Here is a 22,889-nt window from a genome sequence, read left to right as displayed (position 1 = left end):
ATTGTTGTAATAACTCCCATTAACTACATTGGGAAACAGAGAAGGAGTTTTTATTGTGATTTTTGCACTCTCAGAAAGACGTGGGCACATGGGCTTAATGCTCAAGTAACTGTCAAATTTTAATTTCCATTTTGGACTGTTTCCTCCCTGTGCTTTCCAATGAAATACTGTTTTTTTTTTCTTATTTTTTTTTCTGTTTACTGATAGTTATTTGTTCTACAAACGGTTTTCCCTTTGCTGCTATGTGTCAGTAGTAAAGATTGTTTTGCATAATATGAAGCCTCCTGACTTGACATAGAATACAAAATACAGGTTTGTCATGCAATGTGTGTACACTGTTGCAAGTAATGCAACTTTTTTACAAGTCGATTGCACCTTGAATTCTCCTGATTGTTCCTTTTCTTGACTATCTTTGTCTCTGCTTCTACACGCTAGTTATGGGACCATACGTAAAGAAGATCCTATGCGATGAGCTTGGGGCACCTGCAAACTCGGCTGTGAATTCCACACCTCTAGAGGACTTTGGTGGCCACCATCCTGACCCCAACTTGACCTACGCTGCTGAGTTGGTTGAGACCATGAAGACAGGAGAGCATGACTTTGGTGCAGCTTTTGATGGCGATGGGGTAGGACCTCAGTTCATATTTATCCCTGCCACCACACGCCCCTATCTAAACCGTCTATATGACTGCATGTTGAGTACGAGAAAGCAATCCGTTTTTAGAAGAAGGAAATGGGTGTGACTTCCCCCCGCACAAACCTGTAATAAAATGGTGATGCAGGTGCTTGTTATGTACTAGCGGATAGAATGCAGCCATGTTCCCGAAGAACAAACATGCTTTTTTTCTAGGGATGTGTCCCTCCTAATCCTTTTGTAATATTGCCTTCCACAGTTGATTGATTTTACTAAAATTTAGATGACCGTTAGATCTTTAAACTATGTTCTGTAGCTCTTCTGATTTGTGAAGTTCTTAGGGCCTCATTACGAGTAACCTGGTCCGGAAAAAATGCTGTTAAAACGGCCGGTACTACTGGCTGGTTTCTCCGGTGCTGGTGCTTCAGTGGTTCCCATTCCATGGAGTGCTACGGGACTGATTGGAATGGGAACTTACCGCTGTTACTGGTGCCCGTAATGCCGGGATATCTGGCATGGGTAACAGCAAGCTGAGAGTGCCGGTAACTCGCCGTAGCACTGGCGGGGTTACCATCAGTCTCGTAATGAGGCCCTTTGTCTCAGAGTATATTTTCAGAGTTTGAGGTCTCTGGTCAGGGACGAGTGATTGTGAAGCGATTTGGTAGGGTCCTCCACCCTCCTCAATCTCTTCTGGACACTGAAGGCTGGAAGTCACAGACCAGCTTCTGGTGGTAGTGGATGGTGTATTTTAGGAGACGCTGAAGGCTGGTCATCTGTACTTGCCACCAGAGGCGTTGCTAGGGGGGGGGGCTAAGGGGCTATAGCCCCTGGTCTTCTGGTTGTAGCCCCGGATAGAATCTCAGGAGCTACAACCAAAAGGCTATAGCTAGCCCCCAGTCCCAACAGTTCCAACATTAGCGTAGCCCTGGGTCTTTTCCAGATGTAGCAACACCCCTGCTTGCCACTGATGCCAGAAACGTGGTATTTTGGGAAACACCGTTTTTCTTACATACTTACCCAGTCCACTGGAAGTCCTGCTGGAGGATCTCCTTTGGTTCTCCATGAGTGACTCCACTGCAGCTGCATCTACAAAGTGGTAATGAATGAACTCCTTGGTTTAGCTTTTGGTCAGTGGCCAAAAGAAACATCAAGCATTTTACAAAAACAGACCTTCCGCTAAAATGCATAAACAGTAGTCCAATACCTGTGTGTGGTTGGGAACTACTGTTTGGGCTTTTACTTAAATTTTCTATTGGGTTTTAAGTGTTTTACTCCCCAAACGTGCATATTATCTGTGCTCGATTTCGGGACTGCAAAGCAGAGAAATGGCCATTCCATTATTCACAACTTGAAAGATGCTCTTGTATAGGCTTTTTTGATTGCTTGTCATTCTGGGGTGTTCCATTGATTTATTTTCTAAGTACTGCTCCTCAATGTGACGCTTTCCATCCAGGCTGTATCTTCTACACTCTGAATATAAAAACGGACTTGTGTGCTTTTATTGCAATGTTTGGGACCCTTGGTTTCTTTTTTTTAAACTAGAGCTAAAATTTCCTGACTCCTCGTATCGTGGTGAAGAGGGGGTTCCTGGAATGCCCCTCTAGAACCACATAAGCATGACAACCCGAAGAGCCAGAAATGCAAGATGCCAGTCACTGTTTGCCCGTGCCCCAGGAGAACCAGTGACCTCCATATGTGAAAAGATATTCTCTCAGAGAACCATTCAAACCTTATCCAGCTGACGTCTTCTTATGGATGCAGCTGCCTCACTGGACTTGATCAATTAATGACATATACCCAGCTGGTCTGACGTCATTAGAGACACCACGACATATTAACGTTAGCCATGAATAATCTCGCACCCATGCACAAAGTTACATGGACACACGTGGACACACTAAGAACATGCTTACAGAGTTCTGTAGATGAAGGACAATTACATATACATACTGGCGAAAGTCTTTCTTATTTTCTCTCATTAGCCAAACCCAAAAACGCAAGAGATGCAGAGCAAGCTTGCAGCCGCTAATTGCAACTAAGCATATGGAACTACAGTATAGTTTGAGGAACTTGGAAGGATCAAGTACCACTAACCCCTAAGGAAAATAATACAATATAGATATATAGAAATTATAGCATAACTGTAGTAGAATTACATGCCGCCACAGGCCTCAGAATATGGGACGAAGGAAAAATGATCTTGCAGAACCCTGTCCAGGGCTGGTGATCGCAGCCTAGGTTGGAGACGAGCAGAACATTCCTAAACTCCAGAGACAAGGAACCATCTACAAAATAGTAGAATAAATCCTCACTAATTGCAGACCAGAAACCTCAATTTTGCGGTCTTCACCCACATGGTGTGGCAGAACAATGGCATTTCACCCATGCTGGGAAGAGGAGCAGTTTCCAGCAAAGCGCACATTAAGTGATACATGTGGTGTTTTACAACATTGCAATCTGCAGGCTCTCTCTAAGGCAAAGTGGTTATACCCGTAGCAACAATGGGGACATGTGGTCTTGAGAAGGTATACAGAGCACTGAGAACAGAGCTGGGTCCCAGAACTCAGGAGACCAGCTCCAGCCAATTGGGGAACACAAATCCAGGGGTGGATGGGGAAAGGGCAAGAGCCAATGGTAATCCTGCGACCCTGCAACAATGTAATGGATAGTTTCTGGGGAAGGCCCAGGCAAAGCCACCTGACATGAGGGACAGTCAGCTAACCTATATAGGTGCCATCTATAGGCAATACCACCCCAACCACCCAATCGTGTATGCTCTTAGGTTTTTGGGGAATAGCCCTGACGTGTGACGTCAAACCCCAAAAAAAGCCCCTGACACGGGCTAAGGAGCTGGGATTATTGGAAATCTTGCAATTTCCTGTATGATCCCTGTCTGTTATGGAAACTAAAGGACAGTTAAATTGCCCTTGGCGGAGTCCTCCATCTGTATACCGGGGAGGGTTTATTGGGTCCTGGGTGCTCTGAACGGTGAATGTGCAGAGTGAATCCCAGACCTCCGGTAACAAATAAACCAATAGCTAAACAGTGGCTCTGCCCAGCATTGGGGACACGGTGCTGCTTCTAGCACAAATGACCTTGGAAGTTATCATAGAAGGGTGTGTGTTGAGCTGCCTTGGCTGCTCATCGGGAAGCGATTGGACCCAGCAGCCAGAGCAGGGTGGAAATGAAGTTCATTTTAGGAGGCTAATCTAACTTTGCATATGGGTAAAATCAATACCAGATGTGGGATCTGATAGATGTGTGAAGTGCCAAGGGCAGCTATTAACCTGGATTCCTGGGTTTGTCAAGGGTGGAGCACAAATTAGCTTGGTCTTCGGTGATCACGCTTGACCTGGTGGCAGAGAAGGTTTCCTATCACAGCACCCCAATTTCTTCTGTACAAGGATGGCAAGGGGAGTTTCTGCTAGATTGTCCCCTCTGTATTGTGACTGGATCTTGAGTCGCTTCTTTGCCTTCCAGCTCTACTCAGTAGATGGTTGGCCCAGATCAACACACTGCTATTGTAAATCAATCTGAACCACACTGCCCCATAAACCATAACAGAACCCCCCCACCCCGGGTCTTCTCTCTGAAGGTTTTCAGCAGCTATTGCCTTACATTTAACAGTGATCTATAGAGCTTTTATGGGTCCCAGACTTCACTTACTTCTGCCTTCAAGGCACTGTATGGGGGATGCTCTTGCTGAATCCTAGTTACTAAGCACAACAGGGAATTAATATTTCTTGTGCCCTAAAGTAGCACCTTTCTTTGACATGTCACCTTTTCACAGCCCTCTTGCCATCCATGCTTCTTTTTAACATCTTCATCCTAATGGAGACACCGATAGCCAAGCAGGTTGCTCCCCTCTGATTGGCAGGCTAGCTCTTCTTGAGCCAATCCCTATTGGCAGCATGTGGAAGCCATACCCTTTCCACCAAGGCCCTGAACTAAGGCTCTGTCAGATCTGTGCCTGTCCGGGCTGGCTGGGCTTTCCCGTAACATACTACGGGCAAAGAATGCACAATGGATACTTCATCCATGCGTCCTTGGACTATCGCATACCCTCTTCTGCTATTACGTGAGCGCTGACTGTTTGCCTGCCTCATCCCTCCTAGGCTCTGTGCCACTCAAGACTGTCTCACTGATCTATCTCAGCTGACACTTCTCTGTACTCCATGGTCAAACACTCTTACATGGTTTTCCCTTCCTGAGCTCTCACGTCCACTGCTTTCACTTCTGTACTGCTGTTCTACAGTACTTTGTCTTAAAAATCGAATTTAGGTGTGCTCACAATCTGCACTGTTTTTTGCAAATCTAATTTAGGTGTGCTCACTTCCTGCATTACTTTGCGGCTGTTACTCTTAACATCCACTTGGCCCCCTATGAGTTAAGGTCAAAACTGTGCACTGTGGCACCCCGTCCCTCTTTATCACTCTGCCTCTCGATTCCTTCCTCTTGCTCTAAGATGGCATACTCCATCTCTCCCATCTACTCCAACTGTTACACTATCATCTATCCTCCCTCTCAAAATCTTTTTGCTGTCCCATCTCCAGACCTATGAACTTCTCATTTAATCTCTACTCTCTCCCCTTACTTTTCCTCTCCCATTAATGGCGGCACCAAGTGGGAAGTCCTCTTGGCGGGCTTATTCTCTTGCTGCTGCATTGATGTATACTTTTCAGGCACAATCTATTTTTTTTTTTTCCCCCTGTGCTCCGCCACCTCTGACTGAAGTATCACGCCCCTGTACTCCACCTCAAAAACATTTATAGGCAGAGATCGTCTCCACCTGGTGACCCTCAACCCAAGCTCAGCCAACAAACACTCTGCTGACATCTGCCTTCTCCTTGAAGACAGTGACCTTGTCATACTCTCTCTGAGACTTGGTTCAATGCCAGCTCAGTCACTTCCTTTGACTCGCTCTTACCTGACGGCTTTAAGATCACCTCCAAGCCTCAACCTCACCAGGCTGGCAGTGGAGTTGCCTTAATCTTCCCTGAATGGATTCCTTCTTCCTTCCTACCCACTCAGCTCTGTTAATCTTTTGAGAGTCTGGTATGCAACTGGTCATCTCTCCTTCATCCACCCTGACCATTGCTACCATTTACCGTCCTCCAGGCATTTCTTCTCTCTGAGTGGGCTGGTTTCTGTTTCTCCTTACACTCTACCACCTCCAACCTGCTACTCCTGGGTGACTTCATCATTTAGACTGCACGTGCACAGCATCTACCCTCTTCATTGACCCCTGCACCTCCCTATGGCTCTCCAGTTTCTCCCTTCTGGTCCAGCCCACTCTGTCGGACACACGCTGGACGCCATCATCCACTCTGACCTCCCTCTCATCTCCTCTGGTCACCCCTCTCTTGGTCTGACCACTCTTCTCTCCTCCCACTTGGGTCCATGTGGTTCTGTGACATCCCCTCCAAAAGCCCTGCCAACCTCCTTCACGAATATCCCTCCGATGAAACGAGTGTCGGCTGCTGCATTCACTTCCACCTTCATTCCCCCATTCCCACCCAACTCAGACTCTACCTCCAAAATCTGCTCTCAGCAACCTATCTTTCCATTACCAACACCCTTGGCATCCTTGCCCCAGTCACGAGGATCCACCTGAAACCTGCCTCCAAGCATAACACTTGGTACGACCCCGAACCTGCAGACCAAAAACGTAAGTGCAGGGCTGCAAAACGGAAGCAGTAAACTTCAGGTTCACTCTCTGACAAACTGGCCTGCCGCCTGCTCCAAAGGCATTAGAGATGCTCTATCCGTGCAAACGAAGGGCCCACAGGAGTATCTGGCACGTTCAAGAACACAGCTGAACTCTTGAAAATCTGCAGGGAACTTGCCAACCTGTCCACTGTATCTTCTGCCCCTACTCCTTCCCAGGCCCTCGCCACTCATGTCACCTCCAAAACTAAGGACATATTGAACAGCCTTGACGCGCACACTTCTAACCCAATCATCCAACCCCCCCCCTTACCTCTCGTTACCACTCGCCATCCTTCCTCCTTCGCCTCTGTCTCTTACCCGACGGCTCTGGCCTTCTTCCATTGGCTCTCCCTCTGCTCCCTCTTAGGAAGCCAGAAACCCTGGAGTCATCTTCAACTCCTCTCCTTCATCCCTCATACTCAGGACATTGGCCCTCATTACGACCCTGGCGGAAAGTAACTGACATGACCGCCACAGCGTAAATAGCGTTTCCGCCATAGCACGATGGAGCAAAGTGCGGCTAATTCCGACCCATCGGGCACGAGCATAACGCCATGGCGGAAGTGCAAAGTCCGCGATGGCGGAAATGGCCCCAAAAACGCCCCTTACCGCCGTCGTACGCCGCCCTAGGTGCAACTCCGCCACCCATCTTAGCGGTCACCGTAATGAGCGGGCAGCGCAAATTACGGTCACCGTAAATATATGGAAACGGAAGTAAAAACATGGGGCCGGAACGGGAAACAGCACGCCGTACACCTATAAAATCAGAATCCCAACACAACCATCAAAAATCCGACCCTGAGACACATCCCAACCCGTTAGCCACCCCAGTTAAAAAAATAAATATGGGAAAAGTTGCTAAAAAAGCGTGCGATCGCAAGCGGCAGGTCCACTTCTCCCATGAGGAACTCACCGTGCTCACAGAGACCCTCCAGGAGAATGCTGCCGTCGTCTTCTCGACGCAAATGACCAGGACGGCACTTGCGAACAAGAAGGCCATATTGGCCCTGGTGGCACAGCGGGTAAGTGCGGTGGGGACCGCACCCCGCAACCCACAGCAATGCAGAAAGCGATGGGGCGACTTGCGGATACGCGTCCGGAGCATACTTTCGGCCAACCGAAACATTGCCACAGCCACCGGGGGAGGATCGGATTCACCCATCAAGTTGACCCCCTGGGAAGAAATCTGTGCCTCCACCATTGGAATCGAGAGCATAGAGGGAGTCGGAGGGATGGAGAAAGGAGTGCAGACATCCGAAGAATCGGGTAGGTGGCCCAAATAAAACAATGCTAAATCCACAATGTCCAATCATGTGAAGTACCATGTGTCCCCATAGTGCAATAGAAACACATGTCCAGGAGAACGTCCACATACATTGCCATGATAGCGCCCTTTAAAAGTCAGATCAAATACATAAATAAGTAAAAATCCTAAAAACACCCTCTACATGTCCCTAACTGCAGGCTGCAAAATAACTGCATCCTCAATCCACACAAAAATGAGACCACCTCCAAGGCCCTGACCCAAATCACCCTCAGGTACCACCCCAATGCATGTGATACATTGCCATTCCAATTTCCACAGACCCATAAATAACGCTCGCCCTCCTTTACTCCACCACAGGGTCCGAATCAAACGACGAGCTACAGGACACCCCTACCAGCACACCTGCAAAGAGGGCCAAGACCAAGGGCCAAAGACCCTCCACCTCAGCTGCACGGAACAAGACACGGCAGCAGCACAAATCAAGTGGCAGCACACTGGAGGGGACTTCAACAGGCACCCCAGCAGCCAGCATGTCCACAACAGCAGCACCACAGGTCCCCCCAATGGATGCCACAGAAGGCACTGCTTCTGGTGGCAGCAGCACCATAGGTGACACTGCTTTCATGCCAGCATGCTCCGACACAGAAAACGGTGCTGTAGATGTAGGATCCATCCATGACCTGTCTCAATCCCCCTGTTTGTTTCATCCCGTACACCATGAGGAAACCACGCAGGGGCACCCACAAGACGACGACTGGCCAACCCCCACAAGGCCTGTGGCAAGGCAACATGAGGTGATCAGCCCCTCTGTGACACCACCGCAAATGGGCATGGCCCAGCAGAGGCAACAGTCCCTCGAGCAGATGATTGTGCAACAGCAGCAACTGGCCACGCTCCTCAAGGAGCATGCTGCTGAATGTGGGGGTTCTAAGGCAGCCATTGAAACATCTACTGAGACACTTAGGGCAGAAATGGAGCGAAGTACAGAGACACTAAGGGCACAAATGGAGAGAAGCACCGAGAGCCTGAGGGGGGAACTGCATGCGACGTCCAAAGACGTATGTGGTGAACTTGCCGCTGTGCGCCGTGTGCTCACTGAGCTCTCACAAACCCTTAGGGACATGCATGGACGTGAGCAGGCAGAGACATCATCCATTGCAAGTTCCGTCCAGGGCAGCCCCCAACGTAGATCTGGGAGGAACCTGCGCTCCACAGGCAGGCGTGCCCCTGATACCCGGAGAGGGGGCTTGCAATAGCGACTGCCCACTGACACTGAGCATCTTTGGACACTGGTGTTCGGGGGGGAGGTAGGAGGGTGGAGGGGGTGTGTTGTGCTTCTATGGGTGGCGGGTCGATTGGGTGTGTAACATCATTTCACATTTGCTATACATTTCTTCATATTCATCCAATGAGATGTGTGGACATTGATCTTTGTGTACGAGGCCTTTCTTGGCGTACAGTCCACATTGTGCATGTTCCAGACACACACAGTGCCACAAGTCCCGTGTCCATGTAACAGCCACCAGGCGTGAGTGCTAGAAGCATGCATCTATGAGATTCTGACGAATTTCACGGGCCTCCTGTGCCTCGCGGACTCCTTGAGGTGCTGCCACATCCCCACCCTCATCATCACCATCTTCAGGTGCTTGCAGTTCTGCGTCAGGGGGCATGGCCACATTTCTACGTACGCACATGTTGTGTAGCATGACACATGCCATGACCATCTTTGCCACCTTCTCATGGCGGTACAGGAGTGCCCCGCCAGACCTGCTGAGGCAGCGGAAACGAGCCTTCAGTAGGCCGAATGCCTGTTCTATGACTACACGGGTACGTGAGTGGGCATGGTTGTAGTCCTCCTCATGCTGGTTCTGTGGGTTCCGGATTGGTGTAAGGAGCCATCTCTTCAGTGGATACCCGGCATCACCTGTATGTGGACAAAGAAGGATGTTTGTGGAATAACATTGCTACGTACGCATCCCCCCCCCTTCCTGCCACGTCATTGACGCATCACTTACCCCACATTCACATGCATTAAATGAGACTCACCGAGTAGCCAGGATCGGTGCCCTGCGTGTTGCTCCATGTAGCGTGGTATTGTAGAGTTCCTCAAGACCATAGAATCATGGGTTGATCCTGGAAATCGGGCACAACAATGTGTAAAGATCCTGTTGGAGTCAAACACCATTTGTACATTGATAGAATGATATTGTTTCCTGTTGCGGTACTGGACCTCCATGGCATGTGGGACAACCAATTCCACATGGGTGCAGTCGATGGCACCAATGCAACCCGGTATGCCGCCAAGTGCATGGAATCCCACTTTTGTGTTTGTAAGCTCCTGCTCCGAGCGTGGTAAAGAGATGTAGTCGTCTGTGTGCTTCAGGAGGGCATCAAGCACTTGGAATAGTGTCCGTGACAATAGTGGCTGTGAAATGCCATGCAACTGTCCGACTGTGTGCTGGTAGGTGCCTGTGGCCAGGAAGTGGAGTACAGGCACTCAGTAGGGCCATTTACGGTTGGTTCGCGATGCCGTAATTCTCGCCATGGCGGAATGGTACTTTCCGCCATGCTTGATGGCGTTGAGTACATGTCCGCTAGGGTCAGAATTCGCGTACCGTTGCGCCATGGCGGAAATTACGGTTTCGCAAGGCGCGCGTGCGCGTACTTGGTGCAGTTAGCGTTGGCGTTCACTACGGTGTCGCTAATGGCATCGTACTTTACGGCGACGGGTCATGATCGCAACGAGCGGTATTCGATGGCGGTATTACATTTCCGCCATCATTTTTCGATTTCCGCCAGGGTCGTAATGAGGGCCATTGTCAAGAATTCCCACTCTTATCTTTTCCTTCTGAAAGGAATTCTACTTTTCCTCACCTTCCGCCAAGGACTGCTGCTGGAAACACAGAATCTGCAGCCTGACTTGTTGGTGCCACCGGGACATTACAAGTCCATGTGGTGGAAGTCAGGCTGCAGGTTTGGTAACTCACCATTGATGTGGAGTCCCATAGGACTCTGTGGGAGTGGGGAAACAGAAGCACCGGCACCAACAGTGCCAGTGCTTCAGTGAAAAGCCTGCCTGCAGGAGCCGGTGCGCCAAGCAGGTCTGACCCTGTTGGGTGCAACAGCCCCTGCAGGCTGACTTAGTGTGGCAGTCCAGAAACAAGGGTGCCGGTAAGCTTATCGGAACCAGTGTTTCCGGACTGCCACATGATTAATGAGGCCCATTGTCTTTAGGCAGCACAGTGTTTATGGCAGCCTCCTGCAGACACAAGGAAGAGACACAGTAGACTAGGTTGGACAGAGTCATGTAAGTGTGGATTACTCATACACATTTCCATGTCTGAATGGCATTGGCAAAAGGGGCCAATTTAAAGGAATAATGCGCTCAAAAATATTATTGTCCCAAAAGCTGGGCAATAATCCAAAACATGCATTAAACATAATTTTAATGAACGTTCCTATGTAAACCTTTGAGCAAACGAGGCTCAAAGTGTTTACATGGGAGCATCCATTTTGCCATTTCAGGCAGCCTCCTCAGCTCATGTTAAGCTCTGCCGTGGTGGCACTAAACAAGCAGCAAAAGCCCCCTACTGGGAGCTTTTGCTTACTGCAGCCAGAGCAGAGCTGCATGAGCTGAGGAGGCTGCTTTCATTTTAGGTTTTCGGTGCTCCCCAAGCCAAGGGAAGCACAGAGAACGTAAAATGAAAGGCAAAAAGCAAAGGCACAGCAATTATAAATACAACATTGTATTTCTGACTGCAGTGGCTTTCGCTTTGTGTCTCCTGGTGCTGTGCCTTTCCTGAGAGGTACAGGTTATGTCGCGTTGATATTGTAGAGTAACTGCTAAGAAGTAATGGCACTGCATTACCTGTGTAGACTAGGCATTTTGGCCAGTTTTAGGTTAATTTTCATCTCACCCATCGTATCAGGTATATAAGAGAACATCATAACTAAAAAGCTCTCATTGCATCTGAACACCTTTCAGCTGCTTCATCTCATCTCCCCCAGTTTCAGACCTAGGTGCAGGATGCAGAACACTTTCCTGTAGGCGTTGGACAACACAATTATGACTGACACTACAGGATAATGACCTGCCATCACTTAATCACGTCTTTGCAGCTTTGGATCTACAGTCAGTCTGGGAGGATAACAGTCTTGGTCCACGATAGCATTTTGGTTTTCTACAGGATCAACACACGTCCCTTCATGAGCCTTGTACATGCTAAGGAAAATGAACTATTTCAGCGTTTGTTGTGTTGTGGACCTTATTGATACGGAACCCCACATCACCCCGCATCACCGTCCTGCCCAACAGGTCTGGGAGGGTTGCAGAATGTAGCAGTTAGTGTAGCGAGATGGAAGTGTAGCAGAGCCATGAGGGGGAAACCCAGGTTTCTGTCACTGCAAGAAGTGATAGTTGAAGGTGACGATAATCAAAGTGGTCAGTGATGTAGGAAGACTTACTACAGAGAGATTGTATATTCCAGAGGCCAAGTGAAAGGGTGATAGGAGGTGGGGGGAAAGGAGCAGGCGTTGTGTGGTAGCGAGGGGGATAGATGAGGTTGGAGATCCTGAGAACAGGGAAGTGTCTTTTTTTAGAGATGCTGGTGTGGGGGGGATGATGGGGAGGCTGAAGAGTGATGCAGAAGTTACACCAAGTTGAGAGAAGAATAGATGGAATGGAGCCAAGTCAAGATGCATTACAAAGGGTAGAAGAAAAGGTTCAGCCCAGGAGACAAGAGGATAGGTGGGCGAGCGGAAAAGGAAGGTGTGAATGATTGGCTGAGATGAAGCCGGTGTAAGTTCAGAGTTGGGCTAGAATGGGGCTATAAGTAACAAAATTAAAGGGGCCGAAACAGAAATGTTCCTTGGTCTTGCAAGGTAACAGAAGCTCTGCAGTGAAATGACAGTCGATGGGTGGAAGGCTTTAGCAGGGGTTCTGGTCATTGACCCTTTCCTGCACCAACATGCCCAAACAGGGAGTGGCCCTTTGCTGTATTTGACCACTATCTCTGCAGGAGTAGAAATGTTCCTTGGTCCTGTGAGTTAATCAAAGCTCTGCAGTAAAAGGATAGTCAACGGGTGGAAGGCTTTAGCAGGGTTTCTGGTCATTGACCCTTTCTGGTCCCAACAGGGAGTGGCCCTTTGCTGCATTTGACCCTTAGTTGCAGGCATTCAGGGAAGACTGAAGAAGGGAGGCAGTTTGTGACATGCGCCTCTGGGTGCCAATCACAGTGCTCCAAATAGCTCCTCACTTGCAGTTAGAATCCTGGGCGCTTTAGGCCCAGGGAGCTTCTTTTGACAGGAAGGACCTTCAGATGGTGCAAAGGGTTCTATGACAAAGCAGGATATAGCCAACATATCCTTCCATTTCTCAGCAGGAGGACAATACATTCATTCTGTGGGAAAGCACCAGCACTTCTTGGCGCGTCTACTTTAATTTAAAATGTAGTTAATATTTTTTTCAAATGGTGCTCCGTGCTCCCAGTCAATTCATCTGAGTCTGCTACCTAAGAGACTCCAGATGATTTGGACTGCAACTCCCATGATCTTTTGCAATTGACTAGCTACAAAGGAAATCACTTTAAATGGTATGTTGCCGAAGTCGAACTGGAAAAAGTGACATCAATTTGTTACTTGGGCATCATGTTTAATAAGTCAGTATGTGAATGGGCATGGACCGAAGATGTAAAATCCAGGATGAAAAACTTTACAAGGTATGAAAATACATGCTACCTATGGGAAATTCACCCTGAAACCTTTCACCTTTTTTCATGAAAAGGTGATGGCGATAATGTCATTTGGTAGTGAAGCCAGTTTCAACATCGGGCGAGACATTTGGGAGGCGCTGGAACGGCAATTCTGGCAGAAAGTGCTTTGCTTACCGAGATGTGTCCCAATCGCATCAATAAGATACGAACTTAGCCTGCAATCTCTGTACTCCATGGTTCTTTGTAAGTCAATCTCGATGTGGAGAAAAATGATGCAAGAGCCTGTCACGCTGCCCTATCAGCTGTTGGCTCCTCACTCGGATAAGTCGGGCGGGCGGAGGATTACAAAAATGCTGGTCTACAAAAATACAAGAACAATTAGTAGCTGCAAACATAGATACAGAAATGCTGCAAAAAAATCCATGTGAGGCAAAGATCAAACTGTAAATACGTGATTGGATTGCTACTCAAAACAAAAGAGGCCAATACGTGACAATGTTCAATCTGGGAAGCAAAGTCAAAGCCCTGAATATCATGCCAAAATACTTAGATAAATTTCCGTCCAGCTACCATTGGGACCATTTCCTACGTCTACGGTTGAATTTATATGCAACAAAAGAAATGTTGGCCTTAAAACATCAAGGTGTGCCAGGGAACAGTGTCGCTTTTGTGATAAGGCGGTTGAGTCACTCAATCATTTGCACACTGAATGTGAAGGTCTGGTGAATCAACATAGCCAATTTCTTGGAAAGTTTGCCCCAGCAAATGGAAACATGGACGAATGGTGGCAATATTTGCTCTTAGGCAGGAATGTGATGTTAACATGTGCAGTAATAGATTTTCTAGATGGGGTTTTGACATAATAGGAATGTAGGGACATTTTGATTTAGGAAACTATGTTATTTCATGTGAATGTAGACTGCTCTGTAATTTTGGTCATGTGAAAGGATGGGATTTAGACACAATCATAGTAATATGATATGTCAAATGTTTGTAATAAAATATGTTTACAATAAAATAAACATTGACTAGCTAGGGCTGATGGAGTTGTAGTGAGACAGTTGGAGAGCCAAAGGTTGCAGACCCCCTATTTCATAGTATTGTAATGCATTTCTCCAACAACTTAAGAGATTGCATAATCCATGCTCCATTCAGTCTGAAACGTCCAAAGATGCTGAGCATCATCCAACTCACAGGACAAGTTCCAGGAACAACAAAGAGGAACACCATTAGAAAGTAAAAGAGGAAAAACAAAATTAAGTTCTGAAAAGGGGATATGTAAACCTAGAAAATAAATGACTGATCTCAGGTAAATGGGATTTTTGTTCCATTGTTCCAAGTTCTGTACCTACAAGAACGTTTACGAAGCCTTTCCTGGACAAATGCACTCATGCAGTTCTCCAACGCTCTCTCTAAAACGCACTGCTCCAAACTCCCTTCTGCGCTCATCCCTTTGGAACTTTCTGCCGCTTTCGACACTGTCAATCACTCCTCTCCTTGCCACTCTCCAGGACCTTAGGTTTCACAAATCTGCTATTGCCCGGATCACCTCCTACTTAGGTCGATCCTTTAGAATCTCTTGGAACTCTCAAACCTCCAACCTGACCCTCTGTCGGCGTCCCCCATGCATCTGTCCTTGGACCTCTGCTCTTCGCCCTCTCTACCTCTGCCCCAGGAAGATCTATCTCATCCGTTGACTTTCATGATCATTTTTTTTGCTGATGACACTCAAATTATAATTTCTCTCCTTCACCTCAGCCATCTCTGGATTATGAACTATCTGTGCCGAATCGCAGGTCTTCTCCCCAAGGGAATCGCCACCACCCTCACTCCCCCATCCCCTGTTAGGCTATATAGGTGAGCCTCCCTAGGGGTCAAGGCAAGTGTGACCTCACCGGAAGAGACTCCCCCATTTGGGGATATGGCCTTCCGTTCCCTTGAAAAACTACACCAACAAATCTAATTGCGTACATGGTACTACTTGATAAGCCTCAGGATTTGGCATTTTCTTTGGCTGAAGGTAATGCAAGACGAAACCTAATGGCACCAAAAAAGGAAGCCTTCACTTTAATATGAGACACATATATAACTGTGCTGAGGAGGAAGAGGGGAGAAGCCTAATGCGCAGGCAAGCCCTCTGACGCCATTACCGCTAGTTGGAGGTGGAGTAGAAGTTGGTTGTGAATCCTGCATCTTCTGGAGAGAAAACGCAAGGGCAAGATTCCGGTGAACTGCATATGCAGAAACTAGAAGAGTCTTGCATCTACCAAGAGACGAGCAAGCAACCCGGTGATGGCGAGACCACAAGCTGGACATGGTGGGCAGGACACGCCAGGAACGCTGATACTGCCCATTTACGAAGCGAGGGTCGCTTTACACCTGCAGTGATAGTACGAACCAGGAGTCTTCTGCAGGCCCGAGAACGAGAAGCCATGCAGTAGAGGGAGAGCAGTCCCGAGCGGGAGCCGAGCCCCATCACCGACCCCTACCAGTGAGAAGTGGGAGGCCAGTGGGATATTATCAGAAGAAACTCGTCCCAGTATACAAAAGTTATAAAATGCAGAACAATCTCATTTAATAAAGCCTAGAAGAGGGGCCCAGTACAGAGAGTTGTAATACGTATGGGGGATAACCAGTAAAGAGACACTCAAAGTCTGAAAAACGATGATAATGGAAGCATAGAAAGGGGCAGAGGAAAACCCTAATTAAGTTCTTGCGAGGAGAAGGCCTGGAAAGAGGTTGCAAATAACTATCTGAGTAGCAAGAACAGTTATTGTAAAAGACCTTTGGAAAAGGGAACCACAGCAATCAAGAGAAGGAAAAGTCCTCTGGAGTAGCCACAAGAGTAAATTGCAGACACGATCTGTTCCACCGAGAGGTGGCATAATTCAAGACTATTGAATAACCTGTAGGGGGCACCAGGAGACGGAAAATCCTTCCCTTGGTTTATTTTAGTTGGTTAACTTTAGTGGTAGGGCTAGACAGGGTAGTTTGGTTCAAGGACCTATGCTTCCTCTGACTTTATGACCACGGCAAGCACCTTTTCATTTTTTTCAGATAGGTCAGGTGTTGCCCGACTTAGTTAGGCCTTCGACTTATAATTTCATTAAAAAAAAACTGAACTGCGCTGTCCAACTCCTTCCTCTGACCTGCCGCATATCTCACTGCAATTCGTCGCTCAATGGCTCTCCACGGCTTGATACTGATCTCCTCTAAAAAAAAGTAATCTTTCTCCCAGATTCCAATGCCATCCCTCCCCTCCCCTCCGATCTCCTTCCAGCTTAACCTTCTTGCCACCTCCCCTAAGGTTCACAGTCTTGGAGTCTTCTTTGATAGCAACATACGACTGCAGAAAATAATCACTGCCACTGCTGCTCGTATTAACCTCTGGAAATATAATTTCTTTTCTTGCTAACCACTCTACACAAAACTCTAATCTCCACCCTTGTGCTCATCAAACCCGACTACTTCGCAAGCCAGCTCCTTGACCTTTCTATCTACTCTTTCCTTCCTTTAGACAGTCCTCCTCTTTGCCACCCACACTCTACGACCTGCCCAGATTCTCCCCTACTTCTACCTACCGACAACATGCTGGTTGGTTCTCCATGTATAACCATTTTTTACGCAAAACCATTAATACAAAGCTCTCAATGGTTTTGCTCCTCCTTCCTGTCTGATTGTATCTCATTTACCCACCATCTCATCCCCTCCAATCCTCCTCTGCACTGTCCCATACCCTCTGTGTGCCTCCTCTGGCCTCTTTCGCCCTACTCGCCCCGCTCCACTGGAAGCCACTGCCCAGAACAATCAAAGCCAGCCCAACCATTCAAAGGTTGGTATAAACTTCACTTTCAGAAGAGAGAACTCCCTGTGACCCTTCCCCATTCTCGCTCCCTGACTCCACCACTGCCTCCAGAGATGCTTAATAAATTATTATACAATTACATTATTATAATGCAATTTTGTATATTTAAATGGTGCTCGTCGTTAGTTTGAAGCACTTGCCCTCCGGTTAATGTTACCTTTCTTAAGTCACCTCTATATATAGTGCAATATTCCATTTGAGCCAAGTCGCACATGCCACAACGCCACTTGGTATCCATTGCTGGAAATATATCTCCAGTTCAGATATGGTTTACCACCATAATTTAGCTGGTGTTTGTAAAACATGGCCCAATGTTCCAACCAGAAGACTGTCGGACTATATTACACTGATGATCCCTAATAAGGGTGAAACCAGGTATGGAGTTGTCTGCAGTCTTGAGAAATGTCTATCCTGGGTTGGTTGATTAAGCAATGCATAAAGTAGCACTGCCCTCTACAACAAAGGCAATTCCCTGGAACAAACGGGCTTGTGTTCAAGCTAATTTGCATATCCACACACATACTTGTTTATGGAAGATAACTAACTGCATGCAACTCGCTCGCACTTACTGCTGCGGCTGAGGTGCGTAGTGTGGCATAGGGCCTGCCAATTGATGGGGAACACAACACCATATTCCCTGCAGATCCCGCTTGTTGCGCTGGAAGGGATAGATGAACATCTGATGTTAAATGTAAGGAAATACTGGGAACCGAAGGGAGTGGCGATGGTGGGGATGTGCTAAAGGAGGGGTCACACAGGCATTTTTGGGAATTGACAATAGACACTGGGGTACACCGGGGACAACACCTCTCGTATTTCTGCCTTCTGAGGAGTCTTAGACGGTCAGAGACCGAGGTGCCCATGCAGTTAGATGAGGCGATATAGACATTTTATGATGTATCAGAAGGTTGACACGAAGTCTCGAGGATATTTGAGCTACTGATGTCCAAGATGGGAGTTGCGTTAGTGCAGACGAGGCAAAGTTGGGAGGCAGACTTACAGGAACCAATGTCAGACGCACTGTGGATTAGAGCTACAGCATACCATTTAAAAAGGTTTCTAGAAATGCACGTTTACAACTGCTTGAATTATACGTGACCCATATGGCATATCTGACCCTGAACAGACTAGCCAAGTTCAGCCATGCAGCAGTACAATCATGCCAAAGTGCGGTGAGATTAACGCAGATCTGGTTCCTATGTTTTGGGCCTGCACAGAGATTAGAAGATTCTGGGGAGTGGTAGCCCAAGCGCTAGCACGGACAGATATCACCCTGGATGTCAGATCCCCTCCAGCTTGTTTGCTAGGAAGCTTCACAAGTCCCAAGAGGGCTAGACAGGTGGGTGAGTTTAAGGATTTGGTATACATACTCATAAAACGTAGAAAAGCGATGGGATGGCAAGCACATACAAGGCCGGTAGTGCAGGTGTGGTGTGGGATCTGATAAAATGGGCAAACACAGAGACTGTGGTGTGGCAAAAAACAGTGGGTTGGGACACAGAACAAGGGGTAGGTGAAGGGGAGGGGGTGGATGCCTGGAGACAGCTGATGGAGCTTTAAACTTGGAGAACATACCTGAGCATGAGGAGACTGATGCCAGATTGGTCACTAAGGAATAAAGTGGTGAAGTGGTGGAACTATTGGGCGCAACGTAAGCCGGGGGACCGGAGGGAGCAGTTGAGGGGGTGGGGGTGTGGGGAGCAGACGCTGGTGACTTGATGTGAAATATGACGTAAATGGTCATGCAAGTCTAAGTTACCATGTTTAAGGAAAATAATAAAAACTGTAAAAAAAAAAAATCTTGCTGATAGGTCTATGAACTGGAGGTGTACTTCCAGCAATGGTTACTAGGTGGCGTTGTGGCATATGTGACTTTGCTACAATGCAATATTGCACTTTCACAGTTCAGATGGAAGTTTTGTTTGTTTCCCAAGCCTTTTTAAACTCGACATCATTTCTCATCGTTGTGCTATTCTACATGCACCATTCGTGGGAATGCTTCAGCCGTCTGTTCATGTGCTATTGTAAGTAAATTTATTTTTGAAATCAACATCCCTGCTTCAAATGAATACAAATGTTAGCTTGGTGGACCAGTCTAACCTGTGACCTGCAAGTTAATCACATGCCGTTTCCAACAGGCACATTACTACACCAAGCTATCTTTCCGGGACTGAAACCCAATGCCTTCAAGTTAAACATAGAAGCCTGCAGCATGTTTGTTAACCAAATGAGCTACGTTTCCTAAGATTCTGGTGTCGCTAGGCTCGGGTAGTGCCAGTCACCAGCAAGGCTTGTGTGATTTATGGCTCGCTATGACCCAACCTTACCGGTGCCAGTAAATACTATCATGTATAGGAAAGGTCCATTAACTGATCAATGCACTATATCTGGAACAATGTTTGATGCTTGTAAGGCATAGTGGTGTTAGAAGTCTTAAAGTGTCCCAATTAGATCGCTGCCACCTGATGTCTCCAAGAGCATTGATCGGTGGCTGCTCTCTAACAATATACACCATACCTGCCCAGGAGTGTAAGAAGGGAGTTCAGGCAATGCCCATTAAGTGCTGGCGCTCACTGCAGAGACTGCTCTTAAGTGGTGGCACTTGACCATTACTGTGCCTCTCAGAAGTGCTGGCACTGCACCATTAAGCGGTTTTAGCTGGGAAGTGCAGGTATGTGCTTTTGAAAAATTGCAACTTTTCAAAAAAGGAAAATGCAGTTTACTTCACATCATTACTGCTGAATTATGTAAAGTAGAACTGCTTGCTGAAAAGAATCAGTTTGTTCATATTAAAACGCGTAGTAGGCTTTCTTAAAAAGTAGGTGTTCCACTACAATTATAGGAGCTGTCTTATGAATTGTAGGTACTGTCCCAAAAAGGATATAAATACTTGGCTAGGGAAATGATGGCGCAACATTTGGTATTGTAAAAAGTGAGACTTCAGATTTTATGCCTGGTCAGCCCTTGCTTGCCCTCTTGGCTGATTAATTTCATCACCTGTTTTTACCCTTTCAGACATACAATATTTTAAAACTATAGACACGGCACATTTTCAGATATAAAGCATAACATCTTTCAATGCACAACATGGCGGTCTTTGTACTTTCTTACATATGTTTTTCTTAAACATCTTGCTTGCAGTCTTCCCTGTCCACACCGCAAATATAATCCAGGTTAAAAAAAGTATCGTCTTTGCACCCACAGATCTGAACGATAAAAAAGAAAAAGGAACCACTGGCCAGAAAATATTGATTCCTAGATTTCTTTTCACCACTTTTCTGTTCGCTGTCCTTGAACAAATGTTACAATAAAAAAAAAAGCTTCATAGTACCATTTTGGTCTGCCCACCTGAACGTTCTCCATAAATCCTGAGGCTGCTGCAGCACCACTGTCACTCACTGCCTCCCCGGGGGCTTGAGATCTGCCCCACCACCCTTGTCCGCTCACCTTGTATACTGCTGTACCTGCACCTTGGAAGGGCTGCTGCTCGACGAAGGAGTGAAGCTCTGCACCTGCATCATGTGACACCCTCCAAAGAATCAGACGGAGCAGCTCTGCCTCCCCAGAACAGCCTGAAGGAACCCGCAGCGGCGGTAATTTCCCCTGATCCCTCGGAGACCACTGCATCACCGCTCCACCTCAAAGCCTTCTTCTCTCTGAAACTCCTGACCATGCCAACATCTCCGGATCCAGAGGTCGGTGCCCCTTTGCTGCCGGGAGGTTGAAGACTGTCCTTGCTGAAACAAGAGCCTCTTCATTCAAGGACATCATGCAAGCAAGCTAGTTCAATTCTCCCCCACCCCCACATCCACACCTTCCAGCGCCTGTACTGCCTCTGATCCTGCAGCAATAACGCCAGACTCTCCTCTGTCAGGCTTGTGTAGTCAGACCACAGATTGGCTATTCTTTGATATTCGTTCCTCCTTTGGGTCCTCGGATCGATGTGGGGATCTTAAATCGAGTTGAGCTCCGACCATCAACCTGGGAATCGCTGAATCGTACTTTCCAAAGGTCTTGCTGACACATCTGCACTGGTGTCGCTGCTGCGACCTACGGAAGTCGCCAAACCATGTGCACAGCAATCTCCTCCAGAAACCGCCATCTGCCTGCTGCAGAACTGCTTTGCAGTCCCATGGTATTGCTCTCCTGATTTTAGGATCCTGCTGGAGTCTTCCTGATTTTTTTCATCCCTGATATGATAGTTTATTTGATATATTAGTTTATTTATATAGCGCCTATACACAATGTGTTTCAAAGCGCTTCAAGGCAAGGAAGGGAACAAGGGAAAATACAACGACATTCTTACAGGCCATGAACAGTAAGGAGGTGAAATTAACTATCATACTCGGCCTGACGACATTTCAGATAGTGCAAGAGCTAAAATATAGATGAGGAACGGAGGGGGAGAGTGGGAAGGAAATGGGAACAGACAGGCGACTACCGTACTAGGCCTGACGACATTTCTGGTAGAGCCGGAGGAAAACAAAAGGTGAGGGAGAGGGCTGCAGAAAGGGACGAGAGGAACAAAACAAGCGACTATTGTACTAGGCCTGACAATGTTGCAGACAGTGCTGGAGGGAGGGGGGACAGTAAGGGGATGGGGGAGCGACAGACGAGGTTGCTATCATACTAAGTCCAGGGGCAATTCTGATAGAGTAAGTGCGTAGAAGAAAGTAAGGGAAGGAGATGGGGAGGAGAGAACAGAGAGTAAGCAGTCAAAAAGAGTGGAGAAGCAAGAGAGGAGAGCGAATACAACTGCAGAAGTCAGTAGTAACACATAATGTTGCAAGCCAGGATACAAGATGAAGATGGGAATAGCGTGATTCAGGGCCACCATGAGTACAAGATGCAATGGAAGTCCAGCATTAGAGTTGAGAAAGGGTAATGCACCGTGAATCAATGAAGTCTATACAAGTAAAATCCAGCATTGGCCACAAGATCCCTGGGCGCTTTTCACCCCAAGGATCTTTTGTTGTTCTCACTCCACCTGAACGTCACACACTGCTACTTTGTGTACTCTTTATCCAGGGTTCACTCTTTCCTGCCAAAGACTGCCCCATATCTGCTCTGCTGGTCTCCCTTGGTCGCATCTGACCTAGGTAGGAAAGGTGTTTGCTTCCCTGCTGCGGAGTTTTATTTTCTAGGAAGTACTTTCTGGCATAAAATTAATTTACTTCCGTCATCAGGGCCATTAACTCTTATGACCCATTGGATCATTTTGCAGGGTACATCGGTTGGAGCTATGACGATTCCCATGCCTGGAACGAAGTTTACGCCAGAATGTAATTTCACGTCCACCCTATGTCTGAATAAAATGTTAAAATCGGATTTTCTGAAACAACCTGGATTAATGACCAGTGATGACGTTTATGTCCGTGTCCTTTTCTAAAACAACTAGACCAACTGCAAATACATGTGTTGGCTATGTTTCCTGGAACTGAAAACGGATTAATTCGCATCTTCTTTAACATCCAGGATGACACTGTGGCTCTTTCTCTTGTCCTTGATTGTGTTATGTTGATGAACCGGTCTCTCAATTGTAACAGTGTAATTTGTAAATATATTTGTTTTTAATTCCTTTGAATGTAATACTGTAACGCTAGCAACAAATACGTTTGCTTGCACTTTGAGTTATATTAACAGTGACAAGCATTTAAACGTGATATTTATCATCGGTTGAAGATTATCACAGTATCATCGATT

At 47.1% G+C, this 22,889-nt stretch overlaps 1 protein-coding gene across 2 annotated transcripts in view; it reads left to right on the top strand.

The window, feature by feature from the left end:
• The window catches only part of PGM1 (phosphoglucomutase 1), a 332,168-nt gene that overhangs the window by 203,238 nt on the left and 106,041 nt on the right, over positions 1-22,889 (top strand). For both annotated transcript variants that reach the window (XM_069642004.1, XM_069642003.1), the window contains exon 5: positions 436-626. In XM_069642004.1, coding sequence (XP_069498105.1) covers positions 436-626 — 191 coding nt within the window. The remainder of the gene's footprint in view (positions 1-435; positions 627-22,889) is intronic.

The sequence above is a fragment of the Ambystoma mexicanum genome, chromosome 1q (genome assembly GCF_040938575.1).
Source record: "Ambystoma mexicanum isolate Mex_15411 chromosome 1q, UKY_AmexF1_1, whole genome shotgun sequence".
Taxonomy (NCBI): domain Eukaryota; kingdom Metazoa; phylum Chordata; class Amphibia; order Caudata; family Ambystomatidae; genus Ambystoma; species Ambystoma mexicanum.
The sequence above is the reverse complement of the archived record's forward strand: the minus strand, read 5'-3'. Positions and strand labels throughout refer to the sequence as shown.